Source organism: Vollenhovia emeryi, unplaced genomic scaffold, assembly GCF_000949405.1.
Source record: "Vollenhovia emeryi isolate VEMERY1.0 unplaced genomic scaffold, V.emery_V1.0 DF939137.1, whole genome shotgun sequence".
NCBI classification, from domain to species: domain Eukaryota; kingdom Metazoa; phylum Arthropoda; class Insecta; order Hymenoptera; family Formicidae; genus Vollenhovia; species Vollenhovia emeryi.
Genome location: NW_011967229.1, coordinates 1042671 through 1062760, shown reverse-complemented (window position 1 = coordinate 1062760; position 20090 = coordinate 1042671). Strand labels below are relative to the sequence as shown.

The 20090-nt window shown below is 45.0% G+C and overlaps 1 protein-coding gene across 1 annotated transcript in view; it reads right to left on the bottom strand.

Moving 5' to 3' along the window:
* Window positions 1-20090, bottom strand: part of LOC105567535 (interleukin-1 receptor accessory protein-like 1) — a 94836-nt gene that overhangs the window by 68637 nt on the left and 6109 nt on the right. The window contains exons 2-3 of the mRNA XM_012022468.1: window positions 17949-18261; window positions 3696-3877 (exon numbers count right to left, since the gene is read on the bottom strand). Of these exons, the coding sequence (XP_011877858.1) occupies window positions 3696-3877; window positions 17949-18261 (495 nt within the window). The remainder of the gene's footprint in view (window positions 1-3695; window positions 3878-17948; window positions 18262-20090) is intronic.

Sequence of the window (20090 nt, the reverse complement as noted above, 5' to 3'; positions counted from 1 at the left end):
AAAATTGTCAAACATTTTGCGCGCCAAGGAAATCTCTTTACGAGATGAAGACAAGGTTGAAAGCTGACCTTCAATTTCTCGGGAGAGCGCAAAGAGATTGGCGATCGTAAAGAATATCCGCGATTCCCTCTCGCAATTGTGGACCTCCACGGGGATAATTCGCTCTCCCGAAAGTCAAACTGCGGCGCATCTGCGGCGCGTCATCGGCGAACAGATGCGGAGCGTTGCATACCGCGACGAGCGAACTCTTCCACGAAGGAGATTCGATTGGCCGTTCGCAGAATCTTCTACCTACGCACCTAGCTTGATCGCGTAATGCACAAGATAAAGATAGAGAAAGAGAGAGAGAGAGAGAGAGAGAGAGAGAGGGTTCGGGTCGTACCAATTTTCCTGGCTGGCAATTTTCTGCGAAGCGATTGCTTTCTCAGCTTGTGTAAGGAATTTATTCATTAATCCGTCCCCGAGGCACGCGAGAAAAAGCGTCTTATACTCTCGATTATCCTTGTGCTCGCGTTACACGATCTCTCTCTCTCTCTCTCTCTCTTCATTTTGCGAAAAAGTCCGTCCGAGACAAATGTACAAAGCAAATACAAATATACAAGATTCACAGAATCGATATAAAACGGAAAAAAAACTTATAACGGTATATGCGTGATTTTTTTAATTAGCAGCGATATACAAAGATATATAATTCTCTGAATTAAAATATGGAACGGATCATCTTACGTTAAAACTGTTAAATCTATCCAATTCTTCAGTGAATCGATTTTTCACCGACGACTTTGTGCTCGCGTTACACGATCTCTCTCTTCGTCTTACGCAAAATACGTCCGAGACAAATGTACAAAGCCAATGCAAATATACAAGATTTACAGAATCGATATAAAACGGAAAAAAACTTATAACGGTACTTGCGTGATTTTTTTTTAATTAGCAGCAATTATAAGAAGATATACAGGGCGAGTCTTTTTAATCTTAACAGGCAAATATTTCGAAAATATGCAATTTCACAAAAGTATCGACTGAATATATGCGATAAATTACTTAAACTAGAAAATACTTGAACGTCATGCGCTTCGAACTTCTGCTTTTTCTAATCTGTGAGATCATTTTTGAGATTAAAAAAAAATTTCGACGGCGAACAGAGTGAAGAGATAAAGAATTGAGCGGCGAACTTTAACGTGTGCACAAAGGGTTAAACTTCACCGGTTCGGAATTCTCTCGGACGACTTCCGGCAAATTGCTGGGCGAGCTGGAAGTTGGTTATATCGACAGACAGGACGAGGAAGAACGGCGGCGACGGTGCACGAATGCGTGCTAAATCGAGGGGTTTAGGAGCCGTTAGACGGCCGGAAGCGCGGTCGCTTCTCCGATGAATATTAACTCGATAATTCGCCCTCGTCGTCCGCGAAAAGACGCCCCGGCGAAATATTCCAAAAACGACGTTTTCCAACTGAATTCCAACATGCCACCGCGACGATTTTCCGCGATTGCATTATCCGACGAAACTTAACTTTGTCTTGCAGCAGCAAAGTCGGGGGGCAATCCTGGATTTCTCGCTCACCTACTTCCACGTTTATAAAAATCATTTTTCATAAAGAAATCAAAAATTTAAAATCTCCGAAAAATATATAGATTCATCTCATACTTTAGCGATACATAAATTTGTAGATGTAATTAAATTAACAAATTAATAAGATTCGCATGGCTCAAATGTGATAGTCACAAATTCGAAGGAATAAAGTACTAAGAGCCGTGACAGGATGTTAATGTCTAAATGTTTCATATTTAAATTCATCGCAAAGGTACGAAGAGAGACAGATTGCGGGGCAACGTGAGAATTTTTAATTTTAATCAGTAAAATTTATATTTCCCATATCTTGAACTTTATGGTGCATGCGAGTATTTAACAGAATTCATGAATACTGTGAACATCAAGGACAATTAAGAAGCAAATTAGCGGACGTTGTAATATTCATCAACACTTGATCACTTTAATAAATGTGTACTTGGTGAATGTCTCCCCGTCCCCCGAATTTGCCAAAAATTTCACGGCTACCACCCGAAATACGAGTCTCCAGCCGGGAAACGCTGTTCCGATATCATGAAAATCGAGGTGGCTCGATAATACAACACTTTTAAAGGGTTTTCCCCCGCTCCGCCTGCCGGACCGAAAACACACGCCGGAAAAGCGACTGACTGGCCGGAACTGATCAGATCCGACAGGGGGATTTAATTGAAATTTCGAGTCGGGGCGTTCGCGGGCGTTTCGATGAACATCGGCTGCGTAATCTCGCGTTATCGCGAGAGGATCGGCGCTACGACGATGACTTTCGGAAGGCGCGATTATCGATCCACCGCCGATAAGAAGAGCTACGGCATATTTTTACTTGGAAAAAGCAAACAGATCATTTTTGATAATTTACTTCCCAGTATTTCGTGCTATCTCGCGTTATCTTTAATATCTCAAATCCATCGCTCGTACCGATCCATACGTTTTCTTTATACCCCGAAGATTGAAAAATGAACAAAAATAAAGAACAAATACGGGCGATTACACGTTGCTTAGAAAATAAACTCAACGTCCAGCCTCCATTTAGATCTCGATACCCTGATTTAGACCTTTTATCCGAATTCGTATTGTGCGACGAGAAATACGTATCGTGTAAGACATCGGTAAGAAAGATTTGTCCGGAATAACAAAGGTTTCCGGGCGCTGAAAAAGATCCGGAAAGAATCGCAGGGGGGCCTCCTCTCCCGATACGAGCCGATATTGTATCCCGGCGGGATCTCGACATGACAGTATCATGATGACGAGGCTCTTTGACGCGGATATCGAAAGCGAGTATCGTTTTGTCGGCGATAGCGATTGACGTTTTGCAACGCTTTTTGCAACAACTCGTCCCTGGTCGGGCAGTACCCGCCCCCGCGCGCTTCCCCCTTTTATTTTGAATGGGAGCGTCAAAGGCGGATCTTCGTGTGATCATCCGAATTTTGTGCTCTTTTTTTTCCCCGATCGCAGCGACAGCGGATCAAATCGAACGCGCGCAGTTTTCCGATTGATGCATTCCTCTTTCGGTTGTTGTTATTGCGAACGTTTAAAAAAATCCGATTACTTCTCTCGTTGTAAATGTAATCGCGGAACATCTCTCGAAACTCGACGGTGCACGTGGAAAGAAATTTTAGAAAGACACACTTTTTTTCCCAAACAAACTAAAACAAATTAATCCTCTAGACATATTGTTCCGTTTAATTAAATGTATGTCTTGTCTATTTAATTTAATCGTTTGAATAATATAAAAGTTTTATGAACGCTAAATATGTAGCAAAATAAATGAAAGGAAAGTTTACGCCGCGACCCAATTATATGAATCCAATTGTGGCGATTATTTATCACGTCGATTAGATAAACGTGGTAGAAATTCACGATTTTTAATTAAGATATTCGGCTGCTATTGCGTATGCAAACTATAGAGCGATAGCAGAGGGACCCTCCGTGCATTATAATATTTCAATCACTCTCCGCGAATGGCTCCTTTGATCTCGATCTTCCTATTCATCGTTATCTTGTTCTCGTTCTACGTGACGCATTTCTATTAAATGTCGAATGGAGGTACGCTAAGGATCTCCTTTGAGCTTCTAATATAGGCTGATGGATGAATCCCATCAGGTTTATCCTAGGATATCCTACTTACCGAGTACAGAGAGAGTGATGTCGCCCTCCAAAGTGGTTGTGTCGTTACGTGCCTGGCACGAGTACCGTCCCGCATCCGAGGCTCTCATCTCCTGCGTGTAGATCGTTTGATTCGCGCTCTCGGGATACAGGATAAAGTGGCTCTCGCCACCCGGCCAAGGGTAAGCCCTGTTATCCTTGTACCTGAGACAGAAGAAACGCAAACGTATTATGGTTACGAGCGGGAGATTTCCGTCGCTTGTCTTTCTGGGTTATGTGTTGAAAATAAATGGGCAACGGTGTTAAGAGGGTGTTGAGAGATGCGACACGCTGGGCCTCGCTTAGTTAGCTCACTATTTTAGGAATTGATTTTATAAAGATAAGTGTGTGCAAACGTGTGCTCTCAAAGGCCAAGGAGAGCGTTGAGAATTTTACAAAATTATCGTTTTCTCTTTTAAAGGGAGCGTGGTTTCACCTTCCTTCGCCGATAAGTGACGAGCAATGGTGAATTTACATCGCGAAAAATATTAAAGGGAGAAAATTCAGAGCTGGAAGCATTTCTGGATGCGAAGCTTCGTCTTTTATTTCACTTCGTCTTCTTCTTTCCTCGGTCCGTCAGAAAACAACGTTTTCATCCGAGGTGCAACTTTTTTGTCGAGACGATAATACTTTCGGCGATTTCTTGGGACGCGCGATGAGGGGACGCATCTATCGAGTGAGAAATTTGAAAATTGACGAGAAAAAGAGGCAGCGGGCGGGATATTTTTCAGGAAGCGGTAATTTATCGCGAGGAAAGGGGCGGCCCGATCGTCCTGAAACACGTCGCACTCAAGAACAAGCCCGATATTTCCGGGACGGGAATATCGATGGCTGTTCTTGAGAGCATTCGTTCCGCCGTAAAGATAAAAGTCGAGAGAACGAGCGCTCCTCGACAAACACTCGAAGTAGGGAAGAATCAGGAGCATTGAACCGTGCGCGAAAATAAATCGTCGACTACGCCGCCGCCGCCGTCGCAATGACTTGGTTAATTTGTCGTTGCTATTGCACTGCCTTCCCATTGTGTGCCACCGCACCAATAATATCGTTAATAGTAATAGCAACGTAAAATACTCATTATTAGAGAATAGCTCAATAATAGCGATAATAAATGCAACGCTGAAGTATAATAATGATTTACACACATTAATACTGGAGTATGTAATAATAATAGCATAATATGTAATTGGAATATATTAATAACAATAATACCTTCGCGATAATCACGTTATTATACTCTTATCGCTACGCCGATGTCTTGTAAAAGCAATTAATTTTGCAGCTTCATTGCTCTCGTCCCACTTTCCGGCGAGCCCGAACAAGCTTCGGCTCCAATTTTTTCTCCCTTCCGCGGGGACTGTATTTTTATCGCAATTTTCTAATTCCGCGCCCGCCCTCCTCGTTGAGCGATCCCGTTACGAGCGACAGCCTCTCGTCCGTCGGATCAAGGATTCGACGACGTTCCCGCGAGGAGGAAAGAAAGCCTCTCCACGTAAATCAATTTCTAGGGCACTACGTAAATCCACTTTCGTTTTGCCGGCAGATCAAAGAGACATCGCGTGACGTCGATTCCGAGTCGTCCGAAACTCTCTCCGCCCTCGCCTCCTCCGCGAGGTGGTTCGCACGGAAAGGGGATTTTTTTTCTTCCCTGATTCCCTTCGATTTCGTAACCGGTGATTTTACTCTCCGTCCTGCCGCCCGGGCATTAATTTCCTGTTGTACGATGTCCTCTTGCTTTCTTGAATTTTTGCCTCCAGGAACAATCGCACGTTCGTGCGATTTTTGTTACTGCAGTCTGTATCCCAGAGGCTAAATTTCAGGCATTGAAATCGCAAATTTTGCACATTTTTCAACCTTCGACTCCGTGCGACTTAGATTACTTTTCCGAGCACACGTTGTTATGTCTACTGTTACATCTGCCTTAAATCCTTGGACTCTCCTTCTGGGTTACTAGATTGAGTTCCTAAACTTCTCTCGTATCTCGAATCGCGGATATTACGTCTTGGAGCTTAATAAAATTTTGCGATCTTGAATCCTCGTGTCCCTACTCAAGCATTATTTTTCTCACCACGTTCCCCTACAGTCATCGATTAGCAAGTCTGTCCTTAACAAACGTGTCCTCTTGGCGGTAGATTCTCGCGTATGGCAAGTCCTCGGCCGCCGTCGTACTCATGAAATTTTCACAGGCGGTGGTCTTTCCATTGTCGCAAATAAAAGTGTCGTAAATAAAAGATTTTTAATAAGCTGAACGACTCATCCCCGTTACCGAAGGAGCGACAGGACTATCGGCAATTTCGCCGTCACCATTAAAGATTCCTTTATTAAAGCTCCCCCTGCATCGACAGGATTTCTTTTACGGGCTAGTGTTACGGGCGTACTTTGAATAAGAATTTTTAATAAAGAGCGCTTCCCCCTCCCCGCCCCGCCCCTTCCTGGCGCGGCCGCTCGTCCCTTTTCGCCAAGATAATTCCGAACTGGTTCGGATTCTAACGAGGATTCCGGTGCCGCGTAACGGAACTTCCGAAGACTAATAAAGACACCGAAACATTCGAGGATCCGAGGACACGAAAGTTCAGGACTCGCGGGAGATTCCGGTAACGCGAGGATCGAAAGACGGTCGGGATATGAAAGGGACAAGATTCTCGAGTTCCGACGGGACGTACCGGGGCGAGCAAAAAATCTCGCGATACGAAAGTTTTAAAATTAAAAGGGGCGAACCGAGATTCAGGACCGTAAAAACACTACGGGACAAATAAATTGCAATTAATGCACCCGGAGAAGTTCAATTCGCGAACTCCAATTTAGATCTAGAAGTGGATTGGACCGCGAATGAATTATTTAAATTGTGGCTACCTTACAGCTTGAAATCTAACGCTCTAGATTCCTAAAATTGTCTCACTTGGCTGAAGACGCCAGGTGAATCTTCGCAAATAGGCGAACTCCCCCCCCCCCCCCCCGATGAAACTGGAACGGAAGGAGAATCTAATTGCGAGACACAAGTGTTTCCAAAAATATGAGAACCGCTGAAGTGCTCGGTTATAATTTGCAGCGAGCGATTTGCAAAAATGATCGTTTAATTATTATTGTGCTCGAGTGTGTGGCGTGCTGTTATCGGATCGCGAATTATACTCGGTCGTTAAACCCCATTTCCAGTATGGAGCATGCATTCTGAAAATGTTCAGGGATCACTGGCTGTCCTTAATAACGCGAAACACACGGTCGACTCGCGTAATTAACGCCAATTTTATTTCGATAAATTTGTCTGGCATATTTGTTAAATAATTGCTGGCTCGTCTCTCGCATTTTGCATCCATTTTGACGAATTAATTAATAATATAATACATTATCGATAACAAATAGGCACGCCGTGACATAAAATTTAATTAAGATAATAATGAACAGTATGAATAAAGAACACTAATGGGACCTAAATAAATAGCGGCGAAAGCAGACGCTGGCCTAATCGAATAACGATACGAATGAAAAATTCACTTAAATAAATGTAACGGTATCGGAAATTCCTATGCGACGCCAATTAACTTCACAATCCAAAGAACATTGTTTTTGAGGAGTGGAAGAAGAGGGCTTTAATACACTGAAAAAATTTGTTTAAACTAATTAAATAGATTTATTTAAAATTGTTTTTACTTAAGTAAACATTTACTCTGTTTAAATAAAATTTTCAAGTAAAACTATGTATTATATTAAGTAAATTAATTTAAATAATTACATGTTCTACATTCAAACAAAGATTTCATGGGATATAGAACACTATTTATTAAATGAAATAATTGTTTTTGTTAAATAAAGAAATCCAATTTTCTTCGCTGTGAAAATTACATCTTAGTAAACATTTTATAGAATTAAAATAATTTTTTTTAATTAAAAATTATCTATTCTTTGATATTTAATAAATACTTAAATTAAAGCAATGCATATTTTAATTAATTTATTATTTTTCAAATTTAAGTTAATAAGCTATTAGGAACCACCTAATGAATAATTTTCGTGAGTAAAGTAATCTTTTTTGGATTAAGATATTTTATCAGTATAATAAATTCAATTCGTTCCTGTTATCAATTTACACGACACTTTGTTGTACTTAAAATATTAATGATTGAAATTGCGACTAATAATGCAAGTGTATCTGCGCCCGTTCCGTTTCCCTCAATTATTACACGCGCTTATATTTCATCTTGCAATTAGCTTCCAAAGTAAATCTATTAAATATCGACGTCTCGTTTCAATTACCAAAGTAACGAGAATACAATTTGCGTCGGTGCTGTAGCGTAACAAAAAGTTTCTATTAGAAATTCGCGGAATTCCGGCGAGGCGCGTCCTTCGCGAAATAATTGCTCGTTATTCTCGTCGCGTAAAAATCGCGTCGACGAAATGGCCTCTATCCGTTTGATCGTACTCGCGAAATGGGATACCTGTCTTTTTCGCCGGCTGGTTCATTGTTACAATAATTGGCTGTTATCCTTTGTCCTCTCCCCTCGAAAAAAAAACCGACAAACCAAAGTGGGCCGCTGCGTTCAGATATTTATTTACACCGAGCCGGCGCGAAGTCCACTTTTTTGTGTGTGTCACGGGACACAAAACAGACCTTACCTCATTTACATTTCGCGATTTGCAATTACGCGCCGAGCTGGGCGAATAACAGTGGAGATTCGCCAAATAAATCGCGCTAACGTACCTGCACATCGAGTGCGCTGATCAGACACGTTTTGCCGAAATCGGCTTTCAACTTTTATCGGCTCGATGAATTCGAGAGTCGCAATGAAATTTCGCGTTTAAAAATCCACAAAGCGCGAGAGCGTTTTAATGGGAGTCAAGTAGATTTCGCGCGGCGATTATACGCCCGCCGTATAATTCACAGATCCCCGTCGCCGAGATGACTCGCGTAAACGTAGCTCATTAGCCCGGCCGAACGTGTTTTGGCGGCGCAGCGGAACGCAAAATCGCAAATTGCGGATTACATGAATTAACCATCGAGCCTGTCGGACGCCGCGCCAAAATCAAACGGCATCCCGAAGCGAGCCGTTCGGCGGCTATTCGCACACGGTTCAAGTTGAGTCTCGAGAGCGCACGGTCGTGAATAATTTTCAGAATAGACCCTTCTCCCGCGAATGGGAGATAATTGACGAGTTAATTCAATCAGTCATGGGTCACGAGTCGACCGGAAGGGAGGCGCGGGGTGGATTGATTCTTTCTAGGAATAAAGAAAAATGTGATTCGTCGAAATACCGGGAGCTAAATTGGCCAATTAATTGAATAGGTCGTGGCTCTGAAAGGGACGAGTAACCCGGAAAGAAATGTCTTTAATATTAAATAATTCTCGCCGACGAGGGGAAATGTCGAAATACATAATTGAGAAATTAATTAAATCGCCCACCGTTACTTCCGAAGAGATAATAATCCGGAGAGAAATATCTTTACCATTGATTAATTATTAAACATATTAATGACAGAAAATGTCAGAAGTGGCTCAGAATTAATTAAATCGTCCACGGTTAATTTTTAGCAGGAAACAATTAGGGGAGCACTATGTTATTTAATTATTCGAGCGTATCAATTATGTCAAATATATAATAAATGTCAAAAGTTAGAAATATCGAAAGCGCGAGTAGTAATTAGAGAACGAAAATGAAATTACTCGCGTCATATCAGCGTTAATTGTTGAAAAGACGATCCTGGAAAAGAAATATCCTGAAATATTTAAAGTACTTTTTAATGGGGGAGCAAAGAAGAAATGTAATTTGTCGGGCCAAAGAAAAGTCAGAAATATGGAGGAAGTAATATATAATAATTGGAGAATTAATTAAATCGGTCACATCTAAAGAAAGATCCTCTTGGAAAAGAAAATAGCTTCGGAAAAGTATCACTCGGGAAGATTATTTTCATAGAAGCGAAGAACGTATTCGAGACCGAGGGCAAATATAATAACTTCGGGAAATATCACTCAAGAAGGTCATTAAGCAATAAACGATGTAACTTGACAAAATAACAGCCTCAGATCTGCCGAGTAATCGAGTCGGTAACAATCAGTTCCACGCGGAAAATATTCGCGGAAGGGGATCAACTTTTCGTTTCGCACGCGCGTTCGTCAATGTATGAAAGGGTCGCCGATAACTTTGAAAATCGATCCGCGGATTCTTTCTCCCGAGGATACGTAACCTGGTTTGAGACAAAATTGGAATTGCCGGAAGAAATTGTTGAGGGACTAATTAAACGGATGAAGATTAATACCGAGAGAGGAGAACATCTCCGGAGACTCAAATGTCACTTGATATCAGAGCTCGCGTAGCCCCGCCGATCGCTTTAGCGTTCAATGGATCGTTCGCCTGAAGTTCCACGACATTTCAGATTTACTTTCATTAAGGAAAACGAGAACGACGCTGGGCGGGAGCGTGCCGTCGAGGCATGAATTTCGCATCCCGCCTCGCGGATTTCGGCGGATTTGCACGCTAATTAAGGCGCGTTCGCTTCCATATTTAACGCCCGCGCATCGACTAAATGTCTCCGAATTCCTCTTCATCCCAGTTACGAGTTTATACACGGCGAAACATAAATCTTCCTTAGCGCCCAAGCATTCGGGAAACATCAACCTCTTTGCCGGCCGTATATAATACAGCGGAACAACGAGGGTAATCGGATCAAGAGAAAACCCGGCGGCAAAAATGCTCCTGTTCCGATTGTCGAAATGCAAAAGATCCGGAAGGTGAGGAAGCTCTTCAATTAAATAAATAATTAAAAGGCCGTAATGAAAAAGAAAAGCGCCTAGAGCGAAGAACGTTTAAGAATGAAAATTTAACAACGTACTGATCGCGGGGAGAATTAAGAAATTAATGAGGAAATGGCAAAAACCGCGAAAGTGGGTCGAAAAGAACGAATAAGGATTATTAAGGGCAATAATTATTCGAATAATTAGACAGATATATTTTAGTGGAGAAGAATTAAAGACCCGGCGTTTATATCTTCCCCCTCTCCCAGCCACGGCCATTTGTCACGTAAAATTCCCGCACTAATGAGCAAAAGTACGCGATCGAACGGCCGGCGATCCATAAAAGGACTTATCCCGCCGGTCGCGAGCACCCGCAGGCGCCGCGAATTAATCTCGCCTAATCGCGGAAATAAAAGAGAAGCCGTCGCTCGCCGGCGGAAGATCGAGCGTCCGCGTCGCGAGATGGATCTCCGGGAGGCCGATGGACGCTGGACGGTGGCCTCGCCTCTCACGCCCCACCAGGGTCGCACGGAGTCCTTCGTCCTTGCGAACGGGAGCGGCCATCATTTGTTCGTCTCTGCGGATCGGCAGCGAATGAGAAATTGGCGCGGGGATTGTGAGAAGGGAGCGAGCTGACGCGAGAGGACGGTTTTCTGATTTCAGATTCTCTCCCGCTGTGTCAGAACGATCGTCGAAAGGGATCGCCTCGCCTCCCTTTTCCAAGGGGGTAACCACTAGCTAAAATGTTGTCCCACCGATTACATGATTTCACTAGATTTCATACGACTTCATCTGATTGCAAATAATGTTCTCATATGCACGTGTATCTACTGTTTATTGTTCTAAATTTGCGCGCAAAGGTGTATCAGCTCACTGTCCTAACAGCAACTACTTCAGTCTTATTATGAAACAAATAATATGCGCTTGTAGGCGTGAGCTATGATAAATATTTGGATATTCACTAAAAGAAGTAATTTTTGGGGGGAAAATGAAAACAAGTTGAGAAAATGTTCAACAAGTGAAGAAACTTGAAAATGAAGGCAAAACGATTACATGGAGATTTCGTAAGGATTTTGGAGACACTGTCCCATGATTGCATTAAGTGGTTACCCCCCCCTTGCCTTCTTCCCTTCCCATTGCGGCCTTTGCTCGAATGGCTAGCGGAATTGCATCTCCGAAATTTTAAAACCTCGAGGATGTTAAATGTTGAAGCCGAAGGTGTCAATCGTGGGATAAACCGCTGACCAAAATCACGTACACCAATAGCTACTGGGCATTACTTTATCTTATTATCTTATTTTATCTTTATGATGCAAGGCCTAATGCCCCAAAAATGCCTAGGAATGCCCAGTAATGCCGCAAATCTGTACACCACAGTGACCTCCGCGATTTACCCCTCGAAAATGTTTTGTGCTTCTACGCAAAGGTTTCTGGCAAAACTCGAAAGTTTGATTAAAAGGAACAGCGTTAAATACTCCAACGTTAGCAAGGAGCAAGAATTTTCTGTTTACGTTCCTTGATGAAACAGCCGTGGGACACCCTTTAAATTTATTAGTTTCCGTTAGTGCGAGAAATTCTGAAACGTTTCCCCGTTTAACCCCGTCGCCAATACGGCGAGGTAAGTTACACTGTCGATTTCTCGCGTTTCCGTGAAATTCTCGCAGATACCATCGCAGTAACGAAGGAAAATATCACGGACCCTGCGCCGGGAGAACGGAAGTCGAGAACTGATACCGGGCCGGTATATCTCGGGGCCGAGACGACATTTGCGTATTAAGAATCCCGGGCGTATATCGATTTCCCATAAGGACTTCTCTGAACTCGTCGTCGGCTGGCGGGGTGGCATACCTGGAAACGCGCGGCCCACGTCGTCCCGAGGAATCGATCGCTTTATTACCAAGTAGCGGCGGCCGCTGCGCCGCGGACGGGCACGAATTTATCGCGCCCGGGGCCGCGGCGCGTTCGCCGATTCCGCGAACGCGATTAGGCGATTAGGCCTCGGGAAACGCCTCGACCGGGCGGGGCGGCGGGGGAGGAGAAAGTCACCGCGGCGCGAATCTCCGATCTTGGGTGGGCCTGGATAGCTCAGTTGGAAGAGCATTCGCCCGGCAAGCGGGCGGTCCCAGATTCGAATCCTAGCCTGAATCCTACCCCGTTATTTTTCTCGCCGAAAATTAATAAGTGCGCGTCTTGGTGCTTACCTCTCCGAAGATACACCCCTATATCTGGTACTGTTCCCGCCCGGGGAGTCGCGATCGGAGTCCCCGGGCCATTGTACTTCCCGAGCAGAAATTTTAGTAGGGTCCTGGTAGGGGCCCAATAAGGATGCCTTAACGCCTGATCAGGCACTCATCAGGCAACCCTGATAGGGCCCTGACCGTAAATGTAACGTCGAGAATAAAAATGGCCTGATCAGGTTTTCCTTATGAAAACCTCGTTGCGCCTTACAATTTCTAATAGGGGGATAGTAGGGCATCAGTAGACTTCCTATTAAACAAATTTAATTTTTTAAACTAATCTTTAAATTGCGTTAAATTATATAACGTCAGTATTTTCTTGGCGTCTCACCAATTCGACCACCGAGGCATACGATAATATTTGTCGCAATAACAGTACAAAGATGTTGTCCACGCGTATATTGACGCCCGCCTAGAGTGCAGGGAGGTCCAGGTTCAAGCCCAGACTGAGGTAATATTTTTCGCAATAAATTTTCTGTATTATTAAAAATGCCAGGTACGGTCAAGAAAATACTGACGTTGTTAATTATCGCTGGCGACATCGAAGAATTCTTATTGGTTAAATTATATAGTCATCGAAAGTATATTCAGGTTAACGTTCATGAAATCCTATGAGGTAATCAGGCGCACCGTATCAGGCGCATCAGGGATTCCTTATTAGGGCATTCCTTACTTCCTCCCCATCAGGCCCTGACCATACATAAGGCATGCCTGATTTCATTTCTACTCGGGTTTCTGAGCTTATCGACGACTAAATATCGCATGCGGGGCGACGACCCAGAAATTTTTCAGGATTTTCCGTTTCCGGCGGCGAGAAAGAGCCGAGCACCGCGGGAACGATATAGCTTTGACTATATCGCCACGTCAGCGTCAAAGGCACAATTGTTGAAGAGACCGATGCAACGTCACCGGCGCAACGTTAAAGGCCGCAAAAGAAATCCCTGGAAAATGTCAAGTACTTTCCGCGGGCCACGAGCTGTTTCACCAACAAGTGCAGTTAATAATCGGAGGGAAAGAAAAATTGCTTCCGGGGGATACAGCTTGTTAGATGGGTTTCTCTACGTCACGGCAAGAAGACGTCGCTTTGTTAATTGCCGGTCGCGCTGTCAAGATATAAAAGTACAAAATATATGTGTAAAAATTAATTAGCCAAATCTTGATCGCGTTGGACGCGGTGTGCGACCAAACATATTTTCGACGCTCGCGACTCGGTAATTTTTACGCAACCCCTGCACACAAAATCGGGACGAGTCAGATTTCGACTGATCTCTTTCGCGAGGACGTGTCTCGATTTGACGTAAATTTCAGGTTTTCTGCTCATTTATAAGACCAGAACCCGCGTTCAAGCAGGAAAACCGGAAATTGTGTAAAATCGAGATACGACGTTGCGAGAGAGACCAGTCGATTTATAACCTTCTCCCCTCGATTCTGAATCGCGAGTCTATAGTTGAAGGGACAGGCAGTGTCTCTACTCGTCGTTCTCCGCCGACTTATATCCACCTTCGTTCTCAACTCGCTCTCGATTCGCTCCGCGACACGTTCCCACTTTGCCCTTCTTACTCCGTCGTTACGTCTCGCTCTTCGTTTCGCCCGACAGTCGCGCGTGCGATTCCTCGCTCGTGAGCGACGCCGGGCAAGTCGGCGCGTACGAAGTTCCGGGAAAAGTTCTCTTCCGGAAAAATTTTCCCGGGGAAAAGGCGCACGGACCGCCGACGTCTCGCCGGCCGGTTATCCGGCGACGTCGGGGAAAACGATGCCCGGAAGGTGGGAGGTCAGTCGGGGTTCATGCGAGTTCGACGGCCGCTCGATTCCGGAAATCGAAAAGGACGATGCCGTAGATACGAGTAAAGCGGAGTAAAGTGTCCGCCGGTTACCGATACCTCGATACCGGCGGGATAACGTTCGATATCTCCCTCGCGAAGACAGTTTACGAAGACATATTCGATTTGCAATTGTCACAATTAAACGCGCGTTTCGTTCTCTCGTATTAAATCTGTGAGATTTGTCGGCTCGAACCTCGTGAGGGTCTCGCAGTCTCCGGTGGAATTAATTTAATAAATTGTACGGTCTCTTTTTCTCGCCTTCTCGAACACGCATGTCATTTGTTTTCCCGAAATCATTCTAAAATGATTAATTTCGAAGCGGAACGCTGAGCAGCCTGTGTACGACGTCAAGTTCCTTGAACGCCACAGCGTGGGCGTGTGAGCATTTCTATTTGGATAACTACAGCTCCCTTATCTCGGAACCAAGTCTGACGTGCAGAGTCTTTCCCGGAAAACTTTGCGTTTCGCCTTGACATCCATTCGTTGACTTCGAGGAAATTTCGAGCGGAAAATCGATCACGCGACAAAACGGTATTGAGCCTTGACCGCGCACGAACCATATTTGGCTTCGTGAAAGAACGGCGAAACGAGCGGTGAAATAAATGGGAATGAAATGAAGAATAAATGGAAAATAAATGGAGAATAAATGAAAAAACAAATGGATAGCAAATGAGGAAGGAATGAAGAATGAGCGTAAAATAAATGACGACAAATGGAAAACAAACGTAAGGAAGGTGGAAAACAAACGGAGAACAAAATTGAAAACAAATGAAGAATAAACGGAGAATAATCGAAGAACAAACGGTGAACAAGCGGGAAAACGAATGTGGAACAAACGGAGGAGGAATACGAAAGAAAGAAAAAATCGAGGGGAAAACACAGAATGAACAAATGGATAAAACGTAGTGAATAAAGCATAAATGGGGAAATGAATAAAACATAAATAGGGAACAACTGGGGGGAATACAAGTGGAGATACGAGATAAGTGATATGAATAAGCAAAGCGTATACCGAGCGAAATAAATATTTCGTCGACAGACCTCACGCTAGAATCTACCGAGTTATCAAAACTGATGTCTTAACGTGTATATCTCAATTAAGAAGTTTAAACTTTAAATTGGTACGATTTCTCCACTCAACGCCCCACTTGCGTGTTATTTTGTTTTCTCGCCCAAGTTGCTCGCTGAAGTTCCTACGTGAGCGAGCGGGGTAAGTACCCGGGATCTCGGCTCTGAGGGAACGCGAGAGTTAATATCAAGGGCTGAAAAGATCTTAGCACCTGATTGCAGATCGTTATTAGGGAAGAGGGGGGGCGGGGGTTCCCGGTATTCCACGGATTCCCGTATCCTTGAACTTGCCCCGTCCCGCGGCGCCGCGCCAATAAGAATTCGAGTCGAGTTCGGAAGTCCAACGCGAATTCAATCTCCGCGACGAGGCCAATTTGTTTAACCACCGACCGACCCCCGCCCCCAGCCCCCGCGTCCGACGAAATTGGCCATCCCGATCCACCCGGTTCTCCCCGTAACCTTTCGCATGCCCCGATATACTAATTCGACCCCTCGCCCCTGCCTTCCGCGCGATTACCCTCGATCCGAGAGTGCCCTTTAAATTCGAAGAAGATTAAAGGGGGCGGGAAAAGGGATTCTCGTCGCGTCATTATTTCGATTCTCCTAAAAATTTATCCCTCGTCCACTCCCCTCCCCCCCCTCCCTGCCATCGTTACCGTCCGTCTGGTATCCCAGGTTCGCGTATCCCGCGGGATTATCGTCGCCGGGGTATTGTTGCATCGTTCACGATTGTCCCGAACAAAATGACCTCGCGCGCCTGTAAAGGCGGATTTCGGGCGAGCTGCGCTCGCGATACATTTTGTATTTTATTACCCGCTGTTAAGTTGATTGTTTCGAAGCTTGGATTGATACGCGCATTAATAATTCGATGTATAAATAATAATAAATAATACAACGTAATATCGGTATTACTTTAATATTTATGAAATATTTAATTATCGTCATTATTCGTATCGTCGTCATTTCGATATCGCAGCAATATATCATTACCGCGCTTAGCACTCAGTCAACGGTTATCGAATATCGCGTTAACGTTTATCGCTGTCGCGCACGCCGCTGTTACTTCAATACGTAATGAAGAATTAATATATTAATAACATTAAAACCCCGTGTTTTGTTGCACGATGATGACGCTAAAGAGCCGTTTTATTTTCGAAATGATCGTCACGCCAATTTCGTTATCGGAGATAAAAGCCTCCCTCTTTCCTTTTACAGCGGTGGTGAAATCAACCTCGGTATTACCTTCGCCACGATTAATATTAATGACGCAACCCCTCCCTCCCGGAAGTTTCGGGCGATTCTTCTGTGGAGCAGCGGAGAGAAACACAAGTAGCGCAATTACAATAAGAGAGGCGGGCGCTCGTTTTTATCGCCCGGTGCAGCGGCAACAAAGAACGAAGTGCGCTCGGCGCGACATCGGTTAAAGCAGCGGCTCTCAAATTTCGAGCATCCCCCTCGGTGAGAGTCGATAAAAATTCTCGCCGTTTCCTCCCTCGGTTAACCCTAGCGAGCCCGAGTCTAATAAAGCAAGAATCTGGAAATAGAAATTTCCCAGACACGAGCCCGCGACTTAATAAAAATCTTCGACACCTGCGCCGTGGGTGGAATTCGTAAAAATTATCTCCAGGGGCGACACTCCTCGAGCGATTTTCGGGTGGAGCACCAGCGGATTAAAAGATCAACTTGGTCAGTTCTATCTCGCGAGCTCTCCAAAGGACACAGACCAATCGCCGTCGCTCTCCGGGCAGCTATTTATTGAGACATCAGTTCTGCCGGTTGGAGAGGAAGATTAAAATAATATTTCCTTTTTGCGGCGAGAGGAAGAATCGATCGAGCCCGCCGCCATCGAGGTCCGCCGCGTTTGATAAGACCTTTCTTTTATTGTCGCGGAAAGCGCCTTTATTATTGCGAATCGCACGCCCGGGATAATTGCTCGGCGATCACGGCGGAAAATTGCCGATGTTTCAATTTACTTCGATCGATCCGCGGCCACTCGCTTATACGCCATCCGCATTAAGGTTATACGGGGATTCAACACTTGGCGTTTAATTGCTTCACACGTTCGCGCACGGTGAAATGGTGAATTCGATCCGAGATTCCGGCGAGTTGGGCGGGAATTTGGTATTCTTAAATTCGGAATACCGGATCGAACCGGCAAGATAAAGCACAGCCTACATTCGAATGTGAGGGCGAGTGAATAACCGTCGATAAAAGGTACCGATAAAAATGCTAATGTAATATCGGGCCGCCTCAGATTAAGTTAATCGTTTCGCAGAAGCTCGCGTTCGATACGGAACGCAATCGCAGATTGATACGACTGCCAGCTCTATCTCTCTCTCTCTCTCTCTCTTTCTCTCTCGCTCGCTCGCACGCTCTCTTCGATTTACTCCAATCTACTTGGATCTGTCCCGCGTTGTTTCTCGTTGCTGCTAGGGTTAAGGTCGCGATCGACGTCTCGCGGTTCGACCCGCCAATAAATAACATGCATGCCGCCCGACAGCTCTATTTGCGGACGACATTTCAGCAGTGCGCGGCTTCGATCGATCGCGTTCGGCATTGTCGGCGGACTTCCTGGAAACCGGTCGTGCCGCCGCACCGGCTGCAGTTGCGACGCTGCCAAACTACACTCGGGGCCAAATTGAACCTGGACCTGCCCGTCCGGGACGTCGCGAGAGCCTTCGACATCCACTTCGATTTCCACTTTATAACGTATGTCGCGAACACTGGTATTAAGGGAAACAATTAATTGTGACAGTACACGGAGAGGGGCTTCTCTTAAATTTCACCCTGAAAATCGCGGGGCAATACGGCACTTTGAAGAACTGTACGACAATTTTTCGAAATTTTACCATACATTCTACTATTACAGTAAAATGTACACTATACAATAATTACTAGTAGAATGCATGATAAAATTTCGAAAGACTCTCAGAAAATTCGAAACGCCGTGTCGTCCCACGATTACACGATTTTCAGGATAGATTTTAAGAGAAAATTCTCTCCGCGTAAAGTGACAGAGCTCGCAATCGGAGACGTCTCGTGCTCTCGGCGAGCTTCGATCGCGAAGCGTCTAATTTTTCTGCTGATAAAATAATAATATTTGAGCAATTTTGATCTTTTTCTCAGAAACGCAAAAAAAAATAGATGCGCGTTGCGAAAACTTTGGCGCACATCTTGTATATTTCACAGGTCTCGCAACATGAAATTTTTTTTCTTCCCCTCGGTCGGGAGAGCGTACGCGAGGATCCCCGAACGCGGACCGATAAGACGCGACGCTGTTGTAATTTTCATTATCCTTACGTGGATTACACGCGGCGCGCAATTTTAATAGCAATAATAAAGACGCGGGGGGCAAAGGATGCGCTTTAAGAGAGCGCGGGAATTGCTTAAAAATATTGTGACAGAACTCGCGGAGGTGGTTCTCCGCGATCTCTCCGGAGGCCTCCGACCCGCCGCGCCGCGGCCATTCGCCGCTCGTCGGAGAAAGGTTGTGCCAGTAACGCGTCGCGGCTTTTTCTCCGTTGTCGTCGCAATTTTCTTTTTTTTTTCTAATCGATTCCACGAAGAGGAAAGTGGAAGATTGGCCCTGCGGAGGTAGCCGCTTCAAAATCGATCCGCAGTAAGTAACTAGAGACCGCTGTCTCCACCCCCTCGTCCCGATCACCACCGCCGGCCGCGTTCTCTCTATTTTGTCTCTAGCCGCGCAGGGGTGCATTGCCCGTCTCGCTTTCCTTCGCCCTCTCACTTCTGGCCGGCGGTCGAGAGAGTTATAATTTTTCGGCGAGCTCAATTTCCCGACAACGGGGTTTCGCGAAAACGGACCGCGCGTCCGATTGTCGCGGATAAATACAGGGATAGCTTTCGGCGTGACTGCGCGTCTCAAAATTGGAGACCCGGGCTAAATTACACCCCCGCCCCGTCCCCCCCCCCCCCGGGTCGCCATTCAACCGGTCGGACGGGCTCGTGCGTGGCGTTTCTCTCGTTGCCGGTGTGTCGATTCGCAAAACGCCGATATCTTTCCGCGAATTGCGGTATCTCACCTCGCCCTATTAGCTTAATGCGTCCCGCGAAAGCGGGGTGAGAAATGTACATGCGCGTGTTATGAGAAAATGGATGAAATTTCTTTTCCAATACTTTTGTCCTTTTTACATCGGAACGGGGAGAACGATATCGAGAAAAAGAAGAATAGAAAGGGGGCAGAGAGGGAGAGATTCCTTTTTTTTTAAGTTTACCCTTTTGTGAGAACGCCTTTCAACCGCTAGGTTATATCAGCGTGACATTTCTACAGGGTGAGTCTTTCCATATCCGACAAAATTTTTGAGAAGGTAGAACGGACCGAGATGAACGGAAAAGTCCTGTACCATTTTGCAATTTTCGTAATAGTTAACGAGTAATTAATTATTAAAAATCGTTGTCTTAGGCCGGCCTATCGCCCAATTCGAGCGCGTGGCAAGATGTGACCGCCCGGCGATCGATATTGCTATGCGCACATCTCGCCACGCGCTCGAATTGGGCGGTAGGCCGGCCTA